We start from the raw sequence: 25,545 nt of genomic DNA on the forward strand, positions 1-25,545 counted from the left end.
CTCTCTCTCTCTTTCTCTCTCCCTCTCTCCCTCTCCCTCCCTCTTTGTCTGTCTTTCACGTGTGCATATCTTATTTCCTTTTAGTCAAAAGTTTCTACCTTAGGAGGTCTTTAATTACCCTCTGATGTTTTATATCATATTCCTCTTCTCTGGCCTATTTTGTTATCAGAACTTGCCTAGCATCAGTGCATCTTATTTATTTAGTTTGTATGCCATTTGTCACCTCTACTAGATTGTAGACTCTTTGAGGAAGAAGTTTTCCTCCTGAGTTATTACTGTATTTCCAGTGACATGAATGATTCTTGGTTTATAGTAGGAACTTGAAAAATATTTACTGATTGAATAAGTGAATAAACGAATGGAAAACAGAACTGTGTGGGCTTCTTCAGGTTTTGATATCTGGAGGGGACCAACAGTGACATCACTTATCTCAAAATCAAATATTTGTACAATTCCAAATGCTAGCCCGTATGTCTTTTGCTTAGAATCCCTCCCACAAATAAGTTGGTTCTTGAGCTTTCATCTAAAGCTGTTCATGGAAATATGTAGAAAATTAAGCTGCTTTAAGCACTTCAGGCTTAACTCACAGCGAGTGCTCTACCTGCTGGAGGTGGACGTAAGTCCTCCTGGGCCATTTTGGGGCCTAGCCTGGGAGCAGCTCATGATGCACTGGGAATATACATGGAGAATTAAGTTGGGGGTCTCTGTACAGATGTGGTCTGTAAAGAAATCCCATCACCTTGTAGACAAGAGGCTGTCTATTCTGCGTGGTGTTTTTCAGATTTACTTTTTGGGTGGCAGAGTCTCAGAGCCCTCTGTCACCTTCCCCATTGCCCGGTCTGACTGCCCATTTTCCATAAAAGGAACACACCACGGTCTAGTATATTCATTCCTTGGAGATAGGAACCTTGTTTTATAGCTTCTGTTGCTTGTGAAACAACTTAAAGTTTTCCTTGGCTAAAAAATACCACTTCCTGCAACTCACTAATACCTGCAGTTTAAATGATCCTAGCTAATGATATGTAGAAGAAAGCATCTGGAAGTTCCCAAAGTGCAGAGCTGAAAATGTCCTTTGCATCTTATTAGGTGAAGACTGTCACTTCACAATAAGATGATTTTAATGGTATTATTCTTTTAAGTGTTTCATAAGCAGTGTTTAAAGATTCAATGAATACTGCATTGCAAAGAAAATAGAAGACAGGAAATCAAGAAGACAAGTAGAGTGTTGTTCCAAGCTAAGAGATTTCAGGCATTGTTGGGCCCATCAATTTCAGAACAGAAAGCACAGAGGACTGTGGCCAGTGCTTATGGAGAGATGAGGATGAAATAAAGATCTGTCATTAAAAAAAATCAAGCTGGTTTCACATCATCTGATGTTTGTGAGGCTTTGACAACCTTTGGCAGTATTTTTCCATTGTGTGTGTGTGTGTGTGTGTGTGTGTGTGTGTGTGTGTGTGTGTGTGTGTGTGTGTGTGTGTGTGTTGGCACTAGGGTTTTAACTCAGGACCTTGCTTCTCCTTTGGCTTGTTCACTAAAGGATGGTGTTCTATAACATGAACCATACCACAGTTCAATTAGACATAAGAATCTTGGGTTGGCTTCAAATCATGATCCTCAGATCTCAATCTCCTGAGTGGCTAGGATGATAGGCATGAGCTACTAGTGCCTGGGTAGTTTTTAATCTTTTTAAACTGGATTTAGAACCCCAAATCCCTGAGAAGCCTAGACCAGCCTCATGACCTCTGAGAACATTCTACTGGGACCTAAGAGTACCCTTGTTCCAGTGCTGACCTCCTTTTGTGACAAGTTGGAAGGTTTTTCTTAAGATACAGGCTAGCAAGTACCAATACGAAGGGACAATCAGGGCTTGGCCCTTTCCTTTGACAATTTATTTGATTTGTGTTGCTCTCTTCTCTCTTTTCCCTCCATATTTTCTTTTGTTAAAAAATTTTTTTAAGAGTTTTTATTTATTGTGAAAATACTGTACAGAGGGGTTACAATTACATGGCCAAGGTAATGAGTACATTTCTTATCAAGCATTGTAGCCTCCTCCTTTGTTTCCCCTTCCCATCCCTTCCCAGCCTCCCCCCGGCCCCCAATCCTCCTCCTCTCCACCAAAGTTGTAAAGTTTGTTTTTCCACATAACGACTTGTACATCTCATTGTTGCAATGTCCATATTTTCTTCCTTCCTTTCCTAGTCCATTTCTTTTCTTCCTTACTCTTTAGTTTGTCTCTTTTCTAAGTTTTCTTTTTTGTACATTGTGGGGGAAAAGAAAAATTATTGAGCAATGTCTGCCTCTAAGGGTTGCCTTCAGATTCTAATAACTTCAAGGGTTTGTTCCAGGAAGGGATTGCACAGACTAAGAAAGGGAGGAGGAGCTGGCCTGTAGGTAGTAAGTGGAGGACAGGAAAAAGGATGGGGATGGGGTCATGCAGTGTGAGCAGTGTGGAGGTATCATGATCACACTGGCTTTGTATCATGGGAGAGAAATTGGGGTCCTCAAGTTGGAAGATGCAGTTTCTCACTCAACCATTTCCCTTAATCTAGCTGCTCCTCCCACCTTCCTGGCTGGAAGACCCTGCCTCCTGGGTGGTGGTGCTGGGGCATGTAGCAGAAGTGAGCCTGAGATCAATCTTGGGTAACAGGTAGGAAGGACTGCCCTTTTTAGGGTCTTCGAGGAGACATTCCTTTCTCTTTGTAAAGAGAGATGTGTGGGAGGAAAGAGTCCCATTCTTTGCTTCCAGATTCAGTTGTAACTGCATGGGGTCAGGTGGAACTGCTTTGGCAATGTTCCTACTATAAAGGATGATGTGGCCGAGCCCTCCCAGTATGGCAGAGCACAAAGAGGGACAGGCCCCTGTGACCAACAGGCTTCCAATCCATGTCATGAGCATCTTATGTGACTGGCCTTTCTGTGTTAGGTAGCTGTACCTGGCATACCTGCTCTGCTAGCAGAGAGCATTTTGATGGGTACCAGCAGACAAAACTTTATAGTTGTATGTATTTTGTGCTGACTTTTGCTTAGGTTTTTGTTGTTGTTGTTTGTTTTAATGGACTATGTTATATTTCGAACACATAAGCAATGTTTTTCTATTGTCTCCAGTGCCCCTTTTTATGCAGGAGTTGAAAGTTCACTCCTTGTTTGTATTTTCTAAACTATCCTACTATAAAAAAGCACTTTATGAATTCAGAGCTTGTGGCCATCAGTTTCAACAACCTTTTTTCCCCCCTGACTTTGTAATGAATGCCTTATGATGCTGACTGAGCTAAATAAAGTACAGTACCACTCTGGTATTAGGGGCAGCACTTTGGGGATGCAAAATTCTCCTCTAGCTTTCTCCTTTGTCTCTCCAAGGAAAAAGATGCGAAGGGATACACATTGAATATCTGGAACCCTGTAGTGAAACCATATTCTGCAATGCCATAGCCATCATCATCATTGCTTCTTTCTGTAGCAAGATAAACATCAGTTCAAATACCCAGGTTTTCTCTCTCCTCTGCCCTCTAAAAATGGATGGGTTTACCAATACATCTCTGCACTCTTAATTCCTCCAAGACATATCCTACCATGTCCAACTGCTTCTTGGTATTTAATAGGGGAGCATTTGGAAGAAAGAGAGGAAGGAGGAAGGCATCATACGCCTGCCAGGATGGAGCTGAGGGAGTTCATGAGGGTTAATATTTGAAGAGGTATGGGGGATTTCAATGCCTGGACTGCACCTGCTATTAATCTTTCAAATAGCACCACTGGAGATATGGTTACTTTAAGAAATCTCTGGGCATTACTATTCCTTTTCATGGTTTTTGAGCTTTTTTCTTCTTCTACTGGTCCTGGGCCTTGAATTCTGGGCCTGGGCACTATCCCTGAGCTCCTTCTGCATAAGGCTAACTAATCCTCTACCATTTGAGCCACAGAGCCATTTGTGGCTTTTTCTGTGATTAATTGGAAATAAGAGTCTCACAAATTCTGTTTTGCCTGGGTTGCCTTCAAACTGCAATCCTCAGCCTCCTGAGTAGCTAGGATTATAGGCATGACACACCAGGGCCTGGCTGGTATTTGAGATTCAAAGTAGGGCACTAGGTGGTACCTTTGTGGTACTAGGGTTTGGACTCAGTGCCTCCTCACGTTTGCGTGGCTGATGCTCTAGCACTTGAGTCATGCCTCCAGCTTGGCTTGTTGCTGGCTATTGTTTAGGATGAAGTCTGGCAAATTTGCTGCCCTAGCTGGTTTTAAACTCTGATCCTCTAGATCACAGTCTCCCAAGAAGCTAGGATTATAGGCATGATCCACTGGTACCTGACTGGAATAAAAACTTAGGATATAAATGTAAAAGTTCAGTGCTGGGTATTGAATCCAGGGCCTCACATAGACTGGGCGAATGCCCTTCCACTGAACAGTATCCTTGGCACTATTCTGAAATTGCTCTTGATTGTGTGTGCATGTGTCTATTTAGGTTGCTGCTGTGGGACTGACTGCCATGCAGTGGTACAGCAATAGATGGGTTACCCATGCAATTGCACATAGGGGGAAGAGTAACATATACTGGATATTAATAGTTTTTATTACAGCATAGGAAGTATAAGAAATGTTGCTTCTCTTGAGCCTAATCTAAAAGGGCTTAGAAGCAGTGCATTTAGCTTATTTAGTTTGTGTATTTAAGGAAAGACCCATCTTTTACCAGGAACGGTAGTAGTATCAGAGTGATGGAGGCAATGTCTTTGGAGCTTCTCATATGTATTTGTTTCTGAAAATATTCTTGCAGCAATTGGTGGGAGTGTAAACTTGTTCAACCACTCTGGAAAGCCAAGGTTCCTCAAAATACCGCACATAGAGCTCCCCTATGACCCGGCATTTACCCAAACGATCACAAACAAGGTTATACTAAAGCTACCAGCCCAACTATGTTTATCACAGCATTATTTACCATAGCTAAGATATGGAACCAACCCAGATGCCCCTTAGTAGATGAATGGATCAAGAAAATGTGGTATCTATACACAATGGAATTCTATGCCTCCATCAGAAAAAATGGCATTGCCCCATTTGTTAGGAAATGGAAAGACTATATTAAGTGAAGTAAGCCAGGCTCAAAGAAACAGAGGTCCCATGGTTTCCCTTATTTGCACTAACTAGTATATGTCTGAGACAAACAGAAATGGTCAGATAAGTTGATGTTAGGCGAAATGAACCCCAAGCTAAGTATTCAAATGTTTTTTCTTACTTGCTATTGTTTCTAACATATTTATAAAATGATTTCTTTGTTACTTTGCATGTTCTCCCCCACAGTATAACCCCTGTTTTCACTGTATTTGATGTTGATATAATTTGTGGAGAGGAAGGGAAAAAACAAATTGTTTAAATAGGGATACAGGTGGACCCATTGCAACAATGAGATATACAAGATGTTATGTCGATAAACGAACTTTCAACTTTGGCCGGGGGGGGGAGGAGAAGATGGGGGGTAGGAGATGGGAAGGGATGGGAAGGGGAAACAAAGGAGGAGGCAACAATGCTTGATAAGAAATGTACTCATTACCTTGCTCATGTAATTGTAACCGCTCTGTACAATATTTTCACAATTAAAAAAAATTTTGCACACATTGTTAATGTATTTTGATTTTGATAACTGTAGTTCAGTAATCAAGTCAACTCAGTAACTAAGTCAGTTAAAAGAAAAAGAAAACGAAAATGTGGTCTATGTATAATACAATGGAATTCTATGCCTCCATCAGAAAGAATTGCATTGCTCCATTTGTTAGGAAATGGAAAGACTTGGAAAAAAATTAAGTGAAGTAAGCCAGGCCCAAAGAAACATAGGTCCCATGGTTTCCCTTATTTGCAATAACTAGTATATGTCTAGGACAAGCAGAAAAGGTCACAAGCTATGTACATATGACCATATAAGATGATGTTAAGCAACGTGAACCCCAAGACAGGGACACAAGTGTTTTTATATTTCTTGCTATTTTTTTAACGTATTTATAATGTACTATTTTTTTTTTTGTTTTTTGGTTATGTTCTTCCCCCATGGTATAACCGCTGTTTTCACTGTATTTGATATCAGTGCCCTGCATCTTGTATACACATTTTTCTAACTTGGGGAGGGGAAGGGAAATAACAAAATTCTTAAGTAAGGATACAGGTTGACCCACTGTAACAATGAGATATACAAGACACTTATGTTGAAAATGAACTTTACAACTTCAGGGGGTAGGACGGGAGGAGTTGGGGAGGTGGGGTGGGTAGGGATGGTAGTGGAAAAACAAAGGTGGAGATAACAATGCTCGATAGGAAATGTATTCATTACCTTACTCATGTAACTGTATGGTATTTTTACAATGAAAAACATATAAAATATTCTTTCAGCAGTCCCTTAAGCCTAAATGTCATTAGGAGCAATGTTGTGAGATAGTGACAGCTTCATCATATTTATGGTTTAGCCTCTACCTACTTTTGAGTCCAAATTCAGAAAGATAAGGATGAAGATGACTCCAAATGGAGCTGGGACAGCCCAACTGTACAACAAACTGATGTGTGGGGTCAGATAGGAAAATGATCTGTGAGAGCCCTTGGTTTCCATACAGCTTTACATCAGAGCTCTGCAATATAAACCCAATGCATGCTACATGGCTACTTGCAGATTTTCTAGAAGCCACGTTATTACTGTAAAATTAAGACTGATTTTTCAAAGGGTTAACTTTGTCCCATTATATCTAGAATAGTATTATTGAAGAGCTTACCTTGCCTTCTTTTTTATTGTTTGCAGTAAGTACTTAAAAAATCTAGTGTGTAGTGTGTTTTTAACTTAAATCACATCTCAATTCGGGCTACTTAAAAAATCTAGTGTGTAGTGTGTTTTTAACTTAAATCACATCTCAATTCGGGCTAGCTACATCTTAAGTACTTAGGGGTCACATGTGGTTAGGGGTAATCGTATGACATGGTGACCCTCTAGGAATTGAAGTAGTTGGACATGGGGTTTCAATTCAACATGTCAGTTTATGAGCATAATTCATCTTGATCAATGTCATCTTTTATTATTCTCTCCCAACCCCACCCATCCCCTCAATTTTAGGAGTATATTTTTAAGGTGTTTTCTTCTCTTCATTTTCTTCCTCTTCTTTTAAAATTTAGACTATTTATCAGGAAAATTGCTTTTCACTTGATGTTCACAATATATTGAGATGGGGCCCAATCAGACGAACAGTGATGATTGTCTTTTTTTGGAGGGGAGGGTCTGGTTCTATAAGGACTTTCTTGTTAATGCATTTGGGATGAACTTTTGAAATGTTCGTCAGAATGCAAGGAGGAAGGACTGGCTTGAGCATGGATAGAGGATTCTCAGAGGAGATGTAGAGCTTTGTGGGCTGGCCAACACACAGAGCTTGGTGAAATTTATGATGGGTATTTATGACCCAATTATTCAGATAGGTCATGTATGAGAACAGATGTGGGTAGTATGGTTATTTATCTGGAGCAATACGCTCTAATGGAATGAGTTCTCGAATGAGGGTCAAGATGACTGGTTTTTGGTCCAGGCATTGGTTTGGAAGGAGAGAAGTAAACTAATATGTACTGAACCTGACAGCACCAGTCAGTTTACCATGAATTTCTTATCTGCTTCTTACAATAAATCTAAAATATTTATAGTCAACTCTAGATTACAGAAGAAGATACGAGCCCTGAATAGGTTGAGTCCTGGCTTATGCAATCTGAATCTCAGTTCCATCTGATTCCAAAGCTTCTATGTCCTCCACATGATCATCAATATGTGTGGCCTATCATAAGTATAACTTTGGTTAATTAGGGCTCATTGAGAGCAGTAGAATTGATCATGCATGTGTATGTACATCAGTATACATAGGTGGTATATTTTACAGGAGATTTTCTTACATAGGTGGAGGTCTGGCTGAGCTGTCTCTGTAAGGACGTCATTTTCACATCTGATGCTGGTAATGAAAGGTCTCCAGGATGGTGGCCATAAACGAAAGGTCATGAGCATGTTAGAGGCAGCAAACACAAGGTATAGCTGGAGGAAGACAAACTGAGCCCCAGTGTCATTCTTGCTGCTTTTAACTTAGTGATAGGAATATCCTGCAGAAGTCTTGCCTGTCTTCATGGAGCCAAAGTTATCTGAGAATCTGAGAACCTAAAAGATGTGATGTAATAGTATAGTATCTTAACTTTTGTTAATGATAATCCATTATCCTTATGTGTTACATGAAATAGTAGCTCTCAGCCAATTTTCCTTACATGTTGCCAGTAACATTAGATGAAATGTGTAGAAGGTCAGCTATTTTGTAGCCTGCTCTTCAAAGGGAAGAGTTAGTTGATGTTCATGATGCAGATATATTTTCTCATTGCATTTTAGTTGTGGGCTGAATGTTTTAGAGGGACAAGTATGTAGTTGGAACTGTTGGTGACTCTGGTTGCTGAAGAGCAGAGACCATTTCTTGGATGGGAGTTGTGGGCCATGGATGAGGTTTCTGTTCTATAAATTTGGGCTTGCATTTCATAACAGCCGAACTTACTCAGCAGAATAAAGAAATCTCTGCGGAAGTTTTTGGTAAAGATGGCATAGAGGAAAGGGTTGGCACAGGAATTGATGGGGTAAAACAGGACCAGGAGGATTTTTGCCTTGGACACAGTGATGAGTGGTACCTTGAGGGATGCGGAAATGGCAAAGAAAGAAATGGGTGCCATGCAGAGGAAGTCGGTGAAGATGAGTGTGGCCATGCGCTTGGCAATCTTCGTGTCACTAGAAGAGGACACAATGTTAGGATTCCTCACGGTAAGGTAGATGTGGGTATAGCAGCCGCAGATGACCACGAAGGCCAGGACGTTAAGCACAAGGAGCGCCATGACATACAGCTGTGACAGAGGGCTGTCAATGTCCATGGGCAGGCAGATGCTCACCTTCATGTAACTGCTGATGCCAAAGATGGGGAAGAGGGCGGCTGCAAAAGCAAAGACCCATCCCAGCACCATGACAGTGGTGGCATGGCGGAGCTGCACCTTGCACTCCAGCTGCATGGCGTGGGTAATCGTGTGCCACCTTTCCAGAGTGATGGCTGTCAGAGTGTAGACCGAGAGCTCACTGGCAAAGACCGTGAAGAAGCCAGCAGTAGCACAGCCAGCTCCGGTTTGCCAGTCAATGGCATAGTTGTGGTATTGACTCTTGGTGTGGATGTCGACAGATGCGATGAGCAGCAGGTAGATTCCAATACAGAGGTCAGCAAAGGCCAAATTGCACATGAGGAAACGGGGCACTGTGAGTTTATATTGGCTTGTAGTCAGGATCACCAGCACTGTGATGTTCCCAGTGATGGCCAGGATACTGATAAACCATATCAAGACTCGGAGGATGGTGTATCCCATGATATCTTCACAAGGGTTGAATGCATCTGGCTTAGGGGAGCAGGCCACATCAACCACTTCATTGCACAAGTCATAGTCAAATTCACTGTACATCAAGTCAAATCCTCTGCCATAACCGGTTTCATCATCATCTGTTAAAGACATTCTTGGACCCCTAGCCTGAGTCATATCACCATCTTGCCTTAAAATTGATTTATTGCAAATTGGATGGAACTCAGAGCTAGAAAAAAAAAAGAAAAAAAAAAGAATAGAATCAGCATCCTGGATCCAGAATGGCAAATACATCATTGTCTTTGCATAGGGTAGAAATAATGGGGTTTCTTCCTGAGAGTGTTTATTCTTCTAATAACATGTCTGCCCTTGAAGCTGAGCTCACAGGTTAATGCTGCTTACTGTAAATGAACATAACGACTTGTCTATGTATTCCTACGGTTGGACAGCCCACGGGGGAAACCATCTGGCCACAACCTGAATGTGGGGAGGAAGGCGCCTGGGACTAGCTAAACCTTGTTGTTAAGTGCAAATAATTTACAGACCTGGTATCACATTCACCTCTTTCCTTTCTCCATGCAGCTATCTCTTACTAGGTCTGGGAGAAGACATTCTCTTACTCCTCTACTTGCCAGTCACTGGAAGTTCTGCCTATTTTCTGATACATTTAAGAACACATTTTCTTGTTTGATCTACAGAAGCTAGAGGATCTGAATCTGTAGTTAATTCCTAGCCAGCCCCATTCTTGGGTTCTTTGGTACTGAGACTCTTGGGAGGCCATCTCATTTGCCTGAAATGTTACCCGGGTCCTGTAGTGTACAATGTCACTTCCCAGGGTCCACAGACATGTTTTTCCTGCAAGATAAGCTGGTTATCACATATTAAAAAGTTCCTCAGGGTAAATATAAGTTGTAAAAGGGGGGTGTCTAGTTTATTTTCAGATTATGATATTTTCTGAGGAACCTAGCTCTTCTTGGGCTCACTTTCTTATATTATCAACAGGATCGAGGCACTTACAGGAGAATTTGAGTGAAGTCTAGATGATGAATATTCAGTTCTGAGTATATGTGTAAATATTCTACTACTAATTTGATGTTGACACAGAACTAATGCTTATGTTTTGAAGCAACGTTTTGAGGGATGTGAATATTTTACACTGGGAGCATTTTTTTTTTTTTTGGAAAAAAGTCATACATATATATCCTTACCTTCCCCTCTCTCCCCAAGGGGAAAGTTCATAGAACTTTTAAGTGAAATCCTTTTCTCAAACAGGATCGCCATATCAAAGAGCATGGAAGTGATTATTAAAACCCTTCTAAAGCCCTCATAGGAAGGAGGGAGGGGGATGGAGGGGTAAAGAGGCACAGTCTCCATTTTAATGAGTAAATTCTGGTATGTTCAATTACATGGAGTGAACTTCTCCATTACCCTCAGGAGGAGCCTGTCCTCCCCTTTCTCACTTTTGGGAAGTGAAGTGAATTACCAGAAAGTCATGTTCTCTTATCCCTGGGCTTTGCTTCTCTTCCTTCCTTGCTTCCTTGCTTCCTTGCTTCCTTGCTTCCTTGCTTCCTTGCTTCCTTGCTTCCTTGCTTCCTTCCTTCCTTCCTTCCTTCCTTCCTTCCTTCCTTCCTTCCTCCCTCCCTCCCTCCCTCTCTTCCTTCCTTTTCTCCCCTCCTTTTCTCCCTCTCTCTGTTCCTTCCTTCTTCCCTTCCTCCCTCTCTCCCTTTCTCCCCCATTCTCTCTCTCCCTCCCATCCTCTTCCCCTCTTGCTATATGTAATGTTTTGTTTTAGAAACTGACAGAGATTCTCAAATAATCACAGCTTGTAAAGAGACTAGTTAACACACATCCAATTAAAGCCGAGTGAAAGCACAATCCAGTGTACACCTAAGAAAGACGAGGCCAGATCTGGGATATGCATAGGGGGGTTAAGAGGACCATTCTGTAGTCCTTAGTCTAAACTGTGACTCCTAAATCCTACTGCTGGATTGGCTGTAGTCTAATTCTAGGAACAGAAAGTAAAGTATTCTGACATTTCCTGATTGCCTTCTAGTTGATTGGAATGGGCTCTTCATTAACCATCTAGAGACAGCCTTCTCTTCCTAGAGTGATTGTTGGCTTCGTTGAAGGTTCTCATTGTTGATGTTGCTGTCAGTATATTCTATATACTGATGTTTCCCTTTCCTGAAACAGAAGTCATCTACTAGCATGAGATGGGAGAAAAGTGAACAAAGAAAGACTCTCAGATAAGAACAGAAACAAAGGTGGGAGTCAAAGGGAATAAAGTTTTGAATCTGCAATATCTTGGGAAATCCTAAGTAGGATAAATACCAGTTTAAAAGTGGTATTCGTGAACCTTGGCCAATCAATCAGCATGCTTAGGATTGGAATATCAGACTATCCCAGAGCCTGGGCTTTGGCTTGCATCTGAGTTTGATCAGTGTTCATTAAGTTACTCTCTAAGCCTCAGTTTCTGTCCCTACTAGCAAGGAATAATATTAATAATGATAATGAAATTACCTTTGTACTATTAAGAGATATGGCATGTGCCTGTCAGCTAAGTACTCAGAAAATGTCAGCAATATGGAGACATCTGACAGTAGCTCCTTGTTGAAGATCTAGGCTCTGTCACTATTTAGAAGTATGTACCATGATGTATCAACTTAAAATCTAGTTCTAAGGAAATGCTATAGGAACAATTAAAGAATTCAGTAGGAGCAAAATAAAGCAAGTTTAGTACAGCACTGTGGCAAGAATAGATCCAGCTCAATGACAAATGAGGGGTTCAGTTGACCCAGTCTTTTAGCTGGGAGGACCATGGACCAACATCTCATTGTAGCAAAGTCCTCATATTTGCAACATCATTGTGTATGCACAATGGACATAATTTCCCCATGAGAGTCAAAACAATTTCATATACAACTTGAAACTCAAATCGTATTACCGAACCACATTTCATAGGACATATAATGAAATGTTACTATTTTAGGAGTGAATCCTGGAATTCTCTTCTGAAAAGCACCATGATTTTATATTGTTTTTGTGTGTGGATTTATGAAATGTTAAAATAAAAAATAACCTACAGTGTGGTACGTTGTGGGAGAAATATGGGCTTCTTCCTTGCTGCAGCCCCTAGCAAGCCCTGATGGTAAGTTCACAAGGGACTGAGAGGGGGCTGATGTAGGCTGAGGGGTCTGAGGGATTGGAGAAACACTCATGTTGTGGTATATCTAGAGTAGACCTACAATTTGTGATTGGGAGAGCCCCAAGGCTTGTCTATGCAACCAGGAAGTGGCAAGACCCGAGGCTGCTGAGCATCACGGCTAGTAGATCCCTATTGACATGAAGGCATTGGGCCCCACGGCATGCCACAGGCTACTCTTACAGTAAACTCAGCATCCTTTGAGATTTCTCCTGAGGGGTGTTCAGTTGCAGTCTTGGCCAGAATAATGATCTATCCCTAGCTAGAATAATTCCTTTTCTGGAATATAAAAGCGGCCTTTGCCTTAGCACAAAGAGCCCTAGTTTTCAGGGAGAAATTAGCCCTTGAGTGAGTCTGTGAAGAGTGCTCCTTTCTGGGTGTTTCCCCGGATGCATACTAATTCTGAAAAGCAGTCTCTTTCCTGCACACCCTTCAAGATGGGTTTGAGTGCTCTCAGTTACTTTGAGAACATTTTGGCATTTGAGCGGTTCTCTTGCTTTCTGTTGTTGTTTTGCTTTGGGGCAAGGGGTATGTCAAGGGTTGAATAACTGAGGAGGTGTCTTAAACAGTTAATTAACATCACAGCACGACTGGGCTATTGGTAAGAGTAGTGAAAAGGCATCCTCTGAACTAGTGTAGCTGCCTGCGGTGGGATATATTAGTGAGTTTAGAGGCGGTTGCTAGCTTTGAAACCCCCTGATAAGCAGTTCTTACCTCCAGTGGGCCCCTTAAATGTCTAGAACAAGTGAAACCCCAACTCCTCTACTCTCTTCAGATCCTGTCTATGATTGCCTCTACTTTTGAGCCAGAGCCTCCTCGGACTTGGCTCTGTTGAGATAATCCTATTTGTCCTCCTGTGAGTTGGGAAGACTTGGAAGGGATTAGAGAGGTTTAGCATGGTTGGGATGTGTTATAGATGTGCACATCAGTCTGCTGTGACACTTTTGATTCTGTCCTCCAAAGTTGACTTTGATATTAGTAGGATAGAACATTTGTAGGGTGCAGAGCATGGGCATTAAAAGATAAATATATATCGATACCGAGACAAGGAAGAAAAAATATATAACCATCAATTATGAGTTAGATACCGTGATGCTTTTTATGTTTTCTTGTTTAATATTTAATTGCTGCTTTACCAGGTCCTTTCTAGTGAATGTATTTTCTTTCTATTTTTCCTTCCTTCCTTCCTTTCTCCCTCTTTCTCTCTCTCTTTTCTATTTTCTTTCTTTCTCCCTCTTTCTTTCTTTCTTTCTTTCTTTCTTTCTTTCTTTCTTTCTTTCTTTCTTTCTTTCCTTTCCATTTCCATTTTTTTGGTGGTTAGAGAGATAAGAGTCTTGGCTGAGTGCTGGTGGCTCATGCCTATAATCCTAGCTCCTCAGGAGGCTGAGATATGAGGATCATGGTTCAAAGCCGGCCCAGGGTAGAAAAGCCAGTGAGATTCTTATCTCCAATTAACAAACAAAAAAGCCAGAAGTTGATCTGTAGGTCAACATGGTAGACTGTTAGTTAGTCTTGGGCAAAAAAAGCTCAAGGAAGGTGCAGAGGCCCTGAATTCAAGCCCTAAGACCAGCCCCTACCACCCCTCCCCCCCAAAAAAAAAATAGTCTCATGGACTTTGCTACTGGATTGGCTTTAAACCAGCATCTTTAGATTTCAGCCTCCTGAGGAGATAGGATTACATTTTAAAAGAAATGATCATCCATCCCTTCCTACTGAATCATTTTTGAGGTTAAATGTCACTGTATAGCCCAGGCTGGCCTTGAACTGATAATTCTCCAGCCTCAGCCTCCTGATTTTTGAACTGATCTTTGAGTGTCACCATGTCAGGCCCACACTGAATCTTTGATGAAGAACACGCCTGGGGGGGGGGGAGAGAGAGGGGGGGGAGAGAGAGAGGGGGGAGAGAGAGAGAGGGGGAGGGGGGGGGAGAGAGAGAGAGAGAGAGGGAGAGAGGGAGAGAGGGAGAGAGAGAGAGAGAGAGGGATTCTCTCTGTATATGGATTTCCTTCCTGCCAGTCGTTTTGAGGTTAGGGATGGAGTTCTACACTGGGAAAGTACCCAAGCCAGACTCAGGGATGGACAAAGAAGACTCACATTTGCCGTCTCCAGTTCGCAAAGGCACAGCAGTGGCTGGGGTAGGTGAGGCTTGCCTCCAGGAGAGCAACAAACTTTTCCAGGCTTGGAAGCTTTTTTAAGTTGTAAGTTGACCTGGCCCTCAACTTCTTAAGCTTTTCTAAGCCATGGCTAGGCAGGGAATGGATCCTTGTTCTTGAGACATCTCTATAAAGAGAAAAGGGAAATGTAATTATTGTGGGCCTTAAGTTCTCTACTCTTTGTTAGTAGGCAAAATAGCAGACATTGTAGCACAGAAATATCCTACACCCTGGGTAGACTAATATTCAGCATGTTAGGACTTTTCATTTGGACGGGAACCTGATCCTTGTGTTACTGGTAGGAGCCATTAGGTAACAGGCTGCCCTGATTCTTGGACATACCTTCATCCTGCCTGATTTGTGGCTTAACTCTTGCTGGCAAGTAGAATTAACTACCTCCTCTGCAGTATATAATGTGAAGAGAATCAAGAGGGTAACAATTTTCTTTCAACATGGAACTAGCTGTAAACATATTTTTGATGAACCAGAATGGCATCTATAGTGACATTTTGGAAAGGAAAGAGAAGAAAACCCTTCATAAAGGGAAGAGGAGTCTGGTGAGCAGTGGAGGCTGCCTCGGCAGGGTCTACATGGAAGACAGAATGAGCTTTGCCTCCATGGGATGCTCACTTGCATTTAGGCTCCATCTTTATACTTGTTAGATCTGTGACTCTGGCCAAGCTATGTCATAGCTCCATGTTTTGCTTTTCTCAGCCATGAGAAAAGTAGGAACATGAAAATCATATCTACTTCAGAGGTTGTGGCTTACTTAGAAATATAAAGAACTTTCTGGTCAAGAGAGAATACCAAATTTCTCTCTGTCTGTCTCTCTCATACACACATTCATGGAGGGTGGTGAAAAGTGATGTGTCAAAGGAGTAGGTACTCAGGTCAGTGAAACATGGGGTGTGAATGCAGATCTGCTCTCCCGTGTGTGCTCACAGTCTGGTGGAAACTATGCTCCCATGTCATATGATTCCGTAACTCGCACATTTCTCATGGGTTTTTACTGTCCAATGGACTGGCTTCCCCCTCCAGTGGACAAGCATTACTCTCCATGACTGTTCCTTTTGTCATGTCTCTGCTTATCCATACATGATGTCCTTGGGTCCCCAATTCACCAGCAAACCAACTCACTCCTAAATCTATAGAGGAAAAACAAAACTTGCCAAGGCCATCTCTGGGTTCTAACCCTGTATCCTCAATTTTCTCTGTGCAAGCCAAATACTCTTTCCTGAGGTGTTCTTTCTTAGCCTATGTTCCTGATGTCTTCTGACAATTCATTTATCTTCTTTCTTAATTTGTTTTGCTTTTCTCCTTTAAATATTAGTATTTCTCTAAACTTAGGCTTTTTTTTTTTTTGCCAGTCCTGAGCTTGTTTTGCTCAAGCCTAGCACTCTACCATTTGAGCCACAGCACTACTTCGGACTTTTTCGGTTTATGTGGCACTGAGGAACTGAACCTAGGGTTTCATGCATGTGAGGCAAGCACTCTACCACTGAGCCACATCCCCATCTCCAACTTGGGATATTTTTTAATCTGTCCAAGTGGTCTTACTTGTTCCTTTGGTTTTTGATACTAGGTAGATGACTTCTGAATATATATCCTAGTTCAGATCATATTCTTGGAATCCAGGCAAGATCTAGCATTTTGTTAGCTTGCACAGATATAAAAACTGGACTTTTTTCTTGTAAATATGTTTCTCTCTTTTTTCCAACTTAGTAAACAACTCTTACATTGTGCCCTGTTGTTCAAAATGGAAACCTGGTTTTTCACTTGGACAAATCGGTAGATACGGTGGCAGGTCCTCTGTTTTCCTCACATCCATCTCACTCCTTTCTTGGTGTGCTCCTCTTCCTGAAGGAAGGAAATCCTGGTTCCATTTCCAAGGCACCACCTTGTCAATCAGCTGTCAGTGAGGTTCAGCAAACAGCACTAGTGGGGCGTTGGAAGGTGCCTGACAGGGCTTCTCCCTTCTGTCTTAGGTGGCAGCAGTTGAAGCTTCTTTGTGACTCCTGACGGATTTGCTAACGATCCAGTTTCTGGGCTTCAGTAAGGCCCCTTGTCATTGTTCTTCAGCTCTAGGATTAGTAATGGCTAAATGTCATTGCTAATCTCTGGGTCGCTAAACATCTGTTTAATATTCAGGCAGGTTTACATTGCAGGACAAATGATTACTTTTATGTAGTACCTAAATATACTTAGTTGTCTTCTTGTTATCTTCTTGTTTAATCAATTAAATTAATCTTTCTCATACTAATTCAAATCTTCTATAAACTTCTGGATAATGTTGCTCATACAAATTCAAATCTTCCATGAATTTATGGATAGTTTGCTTGTTTTTTTTTTGCTTTTGCTTTTTGTCAGTTGGGAGTTTGAACTCAGGGCCTGGGTGCAGTACCTGAACTCTTTTTCTCAAGGCTAGTGCTCTGCCACTTTGAGCCACAGTGCAACTTCTGGTAATTGGAGGTAAGGGTTTTATGGGGACTTTTCTGCCCAGGCTGGCTTTGAACCATGATCCTCATATCTCAGCCTCCTGAGTAGCTAAGATTATAGGCATGATCCACTGCCGCCTGGCTGCTTGTGTGTTTGTTTGATCACTATGGGGAGAAGTATATTAAAATCTTTTATCTGTGATTTTTGCGTATGTATACTCCTACTTTTATTAATTTTTGCTTTATATTTTTGTTGTTGTTGTTGTTGGTCGTGGGGCTTGAACTCTGGGCCTGGGTGCTGTCCCTCAAGGCAAGTGCTCTACCACTTGAGCCACAGCACCACTTCCTTTATGTATTTTTGATGACTTATTTTTAGGTCCATACGAATTTAGAATTTTTATGTCTTCTAGTGACTTTCTTTTTTTAAAATAAGTTTTTATTGTGAAAAATACTGTACAGAGGGGTTACAGTTACATGAGCAAGGTAATGAGTACATTTTGTATGAAGCATTGTTGCCTCCTCCTTTTTTTTCCCTCTACCATCCCTTCCCTCCCACCTCCTCAACTACTCTCTTCATGTATATTATTATTTATTTCCTAGCTCTTCAGAAGTTCTTTTGGTTCTTTCCTTACCTCCAGGAAAGAGTACCCTGAGCTCAATGCCTGCATTTATTTTCTCTAACTTTGCTTATTCCATAAGCAATTGGCTTACTCCATAACTGACCTTATCTAATCATATGAGCTAAATGCCATTATGAGCTAGCATTTCTAGTTCTAGAGTACTTTTCTGAAATTCCTGCTCATATTCAGCCACCTCATAACTACAGTCTGTTTTTATGCCTACCTCATAGGTATGTCTAGCTTTGGATACTAAAAATTGAGCTTTTGATTCTCCACCTGTAGCAGTTTGTGTTATTCATACAGTACTTTTGAGAGCCTCCTTTTACTCTCCTCTTCTCCTCCTACCCTATATCCAAACTCTCAGCAAAACTTCTTACTTTAGGTCCCATGCACATAAAGACAAATATAAATAATTTTCACAATACTCATCGTCCTCACCCACAGGGTGATACTTCTGGTGTTCTAAGGTACTTTTGCTAGTTCTTGCCTTATACTATAACTTTTCAGATCTAAAGTTCCTGCACGTTGAGAATCTGTCCCATGAACTCTGTGGTGCGTCTTTACGCTCTGCTGCGAAATGACTTAGCTGTTCTGACTGAGCTGCATTTATACTTCCACCACAGCAGAGCTTCTGATTTTCTTTTCTGGAGATCATTCTGGCTTTTCTCTTCAGGCACTCCCTCTTCTGACCTGTTCACAACACTAGTTTTATTCTCTGTGACCAAGTTTCCAAATTTGTCTGGCCTTTGAGTCTGTCTGTCTCTCTTGTTCTTGATGTAGCCTTTAAGAGCATCAGCACCTGAGTTGCCATGAAAAACCTCTAGGCTGGGAAGGTGGCTCAGTGGTAGAGTGCTTGCTTTGTATACATGAGGCCCTGGGTTTGATTCCTTAGCACCACATAAGCAAAAAAGCTGGAAGTGGTGCTGTGGCTCAAGTGGTAGAGTGCTAGCTTTGAGCTGAAGAGCTGAGGGACAGCACCCAGGCCCAGAGTTCAGGCCCCATGACCGGCAAAAAAAAAGAAGAAAAGAAAAAACCTCAGAATACCGTGAGGCCCTGCTAGTGGTAAAAGTGTTAAGCCACCTGGACAATGAGATGCGTGTGTGTGTGTGTGTGAGAGAGAGAGAGAGAGAGAGAGAGAGAGAGAGAGAGAGAGAGAGAGAGAGAGAGAGAGAGAGAGAGAGAGAGAGAGAGAGAGAGAGAGAGAGAGAAGAGAGAGATGGGGAGGGGTGGGGGAGCCTAGGAAGCTCTAGATTTCTTACCAATGCCTTTCATGTAGCAAGTACCCCAAACATTATATATTTTGAGGATATATTGTTGAGTGACAATGGAGAAAGATTAGGAAAGAGAACAGATAGATTACCTCAGTGAGTTATGATGTTCCTTGACCTCTAGCAAGGACCAAAAACTTGTGTACCTTGTGTGTTCTCTTCTACTTAAAAGTGTTTGATAATTCATGTGATTTTGTTTTTTCAGGTACTTTAGTTCTTCGCAACATATCTGACTCAGGGCAAGGCTCATGATATCTATTCAGTGGGTAGTTATCTGATTAGAAGAAATGTCTCCTCGTAATAGAAATGAGAGGCTGGAGAAAACCTTCTAAGAGCTGATCTAAACCGACTGAGAGAGAAAAATCTAGATTTAAAATGAGCTCAGCAAAATAACACTTCCGTAACAGACTTGTTATGTGGCCCAGTACAAAGTTCACAAGGAGATAGACATGGTAGGGACTATGCAGAATGATGTGTTGGATGACATAACTTGGTGTTGAATGGGGAAACCTCCTTGGGAAATGGGGATCGCTTTCTGTCTGTTCAGTGGTTGGAGCTCCTTTTGGTTGGTTTGGATTCCTTTGTATCACAGCTACAAAATATGTGTGTTGCTGCCATTTACATGAGGTGGCTTTGCTACTGTGAGGTTTAGGAATTTTCTCCGTGTTCCAGAATACAGATCTTCCACTAGTAGATGAAGAAAGAAGTGATTGTAGAAGAGAGATGCAAAGTTACTTTCAATCCCATAAAACAAATTCTTTAGCAAAAGTGGTTACTAAATGATGTGGAAATATGTGTTTACACTGATGTTTACTTAAACTACTTGCCAGATGACCAAACATGGAACCTATTAAAATATCTAATATTTAGAGTGTCAAGTGAGTTTCTCTGCTATTTCTATGCGTATATATCCACAGGGAAATAAGATAAATAGATCTTGTTCAGTGTTATTTGAAAATTATACTAATATTCCCATTGTGTTCTTTGTTGTCTTAAAAGACATATGCTTTTTTTTATTTTTGTTGGTCATGGGGCTTGAACTCTGGGCCTGGGCGCTGTCCCTAAGCTCTGCAAACCAACGTGAGTGCTCTACCATTTGAGCCACAGCGCCACTTCTGGTTTTCTGGTGGTTAATTGGAGATAAGAGTCTCCTGGAGTTTCCTGCCTAGGCTGGCTTTGAACCACTATCCTCAGATCTCAGCCTTCTGAGTAGCTAGGATTACAGGTGTGAGCCACTGGTGCCCAGTCAAAAAACATACTCTTTCCTTCCCTCCTTCCTTCCCTCTATTTTTCTCTCCTTCTCTCCCTCTGCCTCTTTCTGTCAGTCTCTCTTAGAAATATAGTATTTGTTTTACAATCTATTTTATTTTGATTTTTGATGATACTGAGGCTTGAACTTTAGACCTTGCCCTTGCCCGTCTAGTGCTCTAACAAGTGAGCAACACTTCCAGCCCGGCTTTCTGCTGGTTATTTTTGCAATAGGATCTCACTTTCTGCTCAAGCGCAGGCCTACGTACTACCCATTTATCCTAGGTTTCCCTGTAGGATATCAGGTGTGCACTGGTCTAGCGTTTCATTGAGAAGGTGTTGTGCAAACTTTCTTTCCTGAGCTGGCCTCAAGCAGTGATCTTAACAATTTCATCTTCTAAGTAGCTAGGATTACAGGCACAAATCACCAGCATCTAACTTATTGATCCTTTATAAAAATTCTCTCCATTCTTAAAAAGTACCTATTTCTAAGGGAGGGAGGAATAACAAAAATGACATCAGTTATTCATTTCTTTGTGAAAATAGATTATTGTAACAATAGGGTAATTTTGGGATCGATTTGGGATTAAGGGATACCCAGAGAGCTGGGAAAGCATGATTTCTGGATGTCTATGGGCCTGCCAGCCCTCAGGGTGGGTAAGTACCATCTAGTTAGCCAACTAGATCAGTCAACTAGATCCTGTCTAGAGCAACACTAGAAATGCAAATCACACACTTTCCCTTCAGGAGCACAATGTATTTCTTGTCCTAGGATATCAGAAGTACAGGTTCTCCAGCATTTGGACTCATTTGGAACTTGCACCAGCACCTCCCTGGGCTCTCAGACTTTGGGCCTTGCACTGAGAATCATATTGTGGCTTCCTTAGTTCAGAAGCCTTTGGTTTAGACTGAGCCATGCTAACAGCTACCCTGTTGCTTCCTATTGCAGATGCTCTGTCAGGGGATTTACCAGCTTCTTTAATCACATGAGCATTTTTTTTTCCTAATACGTCTCCTTTATCTACATACATGCCTATCATATGGCTTCTGTCTTTGAAGAAACCTGCTAGTGCAGTGAGTAGTGGAGTGACAAGGTGAGCATGGAGAGAAACCCAGAACACCAGCATAGCACTGTGAGGGTAATCCAATAATATGGCATTCTGGGAAATCATAGATTGAGAAGTACAGGAGACTGTGGGATGAAATTCAATCACTGAACCTTGAAAGCCAGGCAGAAATGTTGAGAATTGGCATGAACAGAAGAATGAGAGTCTGTATTTTAGTAAGATTAGTCATGAGAATGTTGAGACCAGCACACAGCAGATGCTCAAAAAAATACTTGCTAATTGAAGCTGGGTGCAGGTAGCTCACGCCTGTAATCCTAGCTTCTCAGGAGGCTGAGATCTGAGGACTGAAGTTCAAAGCCATCCTAGGCAGGAAAGTCTGTGAGATGCTTATCTCCAATAAACAACTAGAAAACCGCAAGTGGCATTGTGGTTCAAGAGGTAGAGTGCTTGCCTTGAGCTGAGGAGCGCAGGGACAGTGCCCAAGCCCAGAGTTCAAGCCCCACGACCGAACAAAAAAACCCACAAAAAACAAAAAGCAAACTTGCTAAATGGATTGGACAGAAAACCAATTGTAGGTAGGTAGGGCGGCTTTGGCAGAAACTCGGGCTGGGATGATAGACTCTGCTCACCACACTGTCACCTGAACTCTGGAACAGAAGATGACAGGATTTGCTCTGTTTTCCTGTAGTCTACTTTGAAAATGCCCATGGTGGATATTGTACAGGGAGTGGTTAGTGGGCTATATTTTCCACCTGATGCTTTAGGGTAGGCGCTGTTTTGTTTTAAGCCGATATCCTGCATGTAGCCTAGTACCAGCCACCTAATAAGAGCTCAGTCAACACCTACTAAATGCATGCCTTGCAAGGCCAGTATCCTCAGTGAAGAGCTGAGACTACTCATGACTGCTCTTGTTCCTGAAATTGGTGGGCTGGATGAGGTAACTATGTGATTTGTGTGTTTTTAATTCTTATACTTTAGCCTGTTTGGGTCTACCAAACTGCAGTCTTTCACTTAAAAACATCACTTTGAATACAATCATGATATTCAATGTACACATATGAAAATGAAGCCAGGAAATCTGAGGGGATAGGTGGGGATCAGGATAGATGGGGGGGGATGGGAGGGTTGATATTGTTCAAGATGTATTCTACTCACCAGTTGATGTGCTGAGTTGAAACCCCTTTGTACAACTATTTAAAGATATCACTCTGGGAAGCTGTAACTCTAATTTTTTGCATGGAGAACAGGAAATGTTTTTCTCTTTTTTTATTTCTTCCCAACCTTAGCCTTGTCTTACTAAAATAAATCCTAGCTAAAAGTTTAAGACAAAATCCAAAAAAAATACCACTTTGGTTAGCATTTCAAAACATGCTATATTTAGCAATAAGTGTTTTTGAGAATTTATATATATATTTGGATCCGGTCATGGGGCCTGTACTTTGGGCCTGGGCACTGTCTCTCAGCTCTTCAGCTCAAGGCTAGCGCTCTACCACTTGAGCCACAGTGCCACTTCTGGCTTTTTCTGCTTATGCGGTGCTGAAGAATTGAACCCAGGGCCTCAGGCATTCAAGGCAAGCACTCTACCACTGAGCCACCTTCCCAGCCCCGAGAATTTATATTTTAAAATGTACCCAACAGAAACACTAGGAGCTGATGGTTAGCCCTGAAGAGATTTAGTAATCCTAACTTGTTTCAGCATTATTAGGATTCTTGGTGTTGAGCTACAGAGTAGCAAGAGATACAGCAGTCAGTAATGACAGCAAGTCAGGAGAGGCAGGAGTTAAACAGCGCTCTGTGCCCCATTTAATAAAGTATGTTATAGCCACTGCCACAAATTTGATTTGAACAATTTCTTTTTTCCCCAGCAAAGATGTTATTACAGGTCAATCATTTCCATAAGTGAGAGCACATTTCTGGTGTATACTACATTGACAGATGGCTAGAAGACCTTTCTTTCATGATCCCAGGCGGGATAAAAAGGCAATTTACTATCTATAGGACTGTGGGTACACTGGTAATGGAAGAGAATCATTCTTATACAAATAACTCAGTGTTTGAATCTGAACTATCAAATGAATCTGAGCTATAGCCAAATCAATTTGATAAACCATCAGAATATGATTGTACTGGCTCCAGCCTGCAAAAGCAATGCATTAAATTTTCCCCACAGGAAACTGTTTCCCAAGAAAACAGCAATTGCTTGATTGCTTAAAAAAAGCAGCTTGAGTGAGTTCAGAATATCAGGTGAAAACTGAGATGGCTGTTGCTGATCAAGGTCAAGGCTCATGGAGGGGATGCAAAGACGCTGCTCCTTTGAAATGTGAGGGAGCTTGTCTGCAGGCCCCTGGCTTCTTGCACTGATTTCTCTTTGGAAACACAGCTTAGTTTTGGACTTCCAGGAATTCAGCTCCTTGTTCATTTCTCAGCTGGACATTTTGCCTTCAGGAAAGGGACTATCGGCCAGTTTGGGTGGTCTCCCTGTAGCGTGTGTAGAATCTCTGGGATAGATTCACTGGGGGGTGGAGGGACAAAGCCTGAGCCTGTGTGTTGGAAGATTTCATAGCTCAGCTTGTAGAAATGGTAGTTTGGAGACTGGGCCAGGCTTCCAAATTCTCAGCCTTGCTTCTAGAACAGGGATTCTCAGAGTGCTTTCTGGACCAGCAGCATCAGCTGCTGGTTGCCAGACATGCCAGTTCTCAAGCTCCAACCTTGATCTGAGTTAGGAACTCTTGGGATGAAAATTAGTCCTCTAAAGTTTCCGGGTGATGTTGCTGTGTGATTTGAGTTTGGAACACAGCTCCCTCCCAGGGGACAGACTGTACCCACTGACTGTTTATGAAGAAGTATGGCCTCTTGCCTTAATCCAGTTCAGCTCTGCAAACCATCCTAATTCCTGAGCTCCCCATGGGGTTGCTGAGCCCTCTGCTGCAAATACATTGCAGTTCAATTTTCCTCTCAGCCAGATTCTGTTCCTGTCAAGCATTCCTCATAGACTCCGAGAGTACTTTTCAGTAAAGCTCCTCTATTTGAGTGTTGCTATCAGGGTCATTTGGGGAAAGGCATGTGATCGAAGACAAGCTCGCAGCACTAGCGTGAGCAGCATCTGCTGTGGGCAGAGGCAGGCTACACACACCCCTGTGCCTTCTTACTCTATCCCATCTGCTCATGGTACCTGAAGTGAGCTGGGCCTTTTCACACCAACCTAAGTGGCCCTCAAGCCAACTGTAGATGCAGTGGGGTAGCAGGTTTTGGAAATGGGAACTGAAGTAGGCTATTTATTAGTTTGCATCCTAGGCTAGCAGGCAGAGAGGCTTGAAGGACAATTTGGACTAACCTGAAAGCCCCAGAAGGGGAGGCTTGATATTAAAGTGATCAACTTGTCCCTGAAGGGAGGAGAAGGAAACTAACAATTATAGGCTGGGCTCCTGGCCAGGATCTTGCACATATATCCTCATGCATTGAGATAAAAAAAAGACATAGGAATGCACTATTCCTCTCTACTTCAGGAGAAGTGCTTCTTCATTCCATTAGATTTTCTGCAAATTTTATTCACGTAAAGTTCTGGATTTATGTGTTTCTGATGTAATGGGCATGGAAAGATAGGGTCTATAACTTAAAGACTCTGCAGACCTTCATCTGCCAGTGACATCCCTCTTTTGCCTGTATTCCTGACGTCTGACTAGCAATTTGTATTTTGTGTTCACATTCTCTTTGGGCTTTATTGGGGTTTGAACTGAGGATTTATACTTGCTAAGTAAGTGCTCTAGCACTTGAACCATAGCCCTAGTACTTCTGTTTTTAGTTTGTTTTTTCTGAGATGTACTCATGTTTTTATCTGAACCTGTTTTGAGCTATGATCTTATCTTTGCCCCCTGAATATTTGGGATTACAGGAATGCGCACAAATAAAGTGTGTACATAAGTTGTCTATTCATTGTCTTTGCTGCACAGCTGGGTGGTGGCACTGGTGATGCTGATGGCCAGATGGGTCATTTTTCCCATGATGTCTTTGCAGATCTTTGGAGAAACATTGTAGGTGACCTCAAAACCATCAATGGTTACAGAAGCACCTGTAGCTCTTTCAACTCCCAGAAGCACTGAGCAGCATGTGTTTGTTTGCATTTTGTTCCCATAACCACTACTGGACATCAAGATCTGGCCAGCTGCACCTTGGGTCCTCT

At 41.9% G+C, this 25,545-nt stretch overlaps 1 protein-coding gene across 1 annotated transcript in view; it reads right to left on the reverse strand.

Annotated features, from left to right (window-relative positions):
- Positions 1-8,268: 8,268 nt before the first annotated feature.
- Fshr (follicle stimulating hormone receptor) overlaps positions 8,269-25,545 on the reverse strand; it is a 157,801-nt gene continuing 140,524 nt past the window's right edge. Inside the window, exons 9-10 of the mRNA XM_070025014.1 lie at positions 14,669-14,854; positions 8,269-9,601 (exon numbers count right to left, since the gene is read on the reverse strand). Of these exons, the coding sequence (XP_069881115.1) occupies positions 8,371-9,601; positions 14,669-14,854 (1,417 nt within the window). The 3' untranslated portion in view covers positions 8,269-8,370. The remainder of the gene's footprint in view (positions 9,602-14,668; positions 14,855-25,545) is intronic.

The sequence above is a fragment of the Dipodomys merriami genome, unplaced genomic scaffold (genome assembly GCF_024711535.1).
Source record: "Dipodomys merriami isolate MVZ:Mamm:240054 unplaced genomic scaffold, mDipMer1.0.p SCAF_17, whole genome shotgun sequence".
Lineage (NCBI taxonomy): Eukaryota > Metazoa > Chordata > Mammalia > Rodentia > Heteromyidae > Dipodomys > Dipodomys merriami.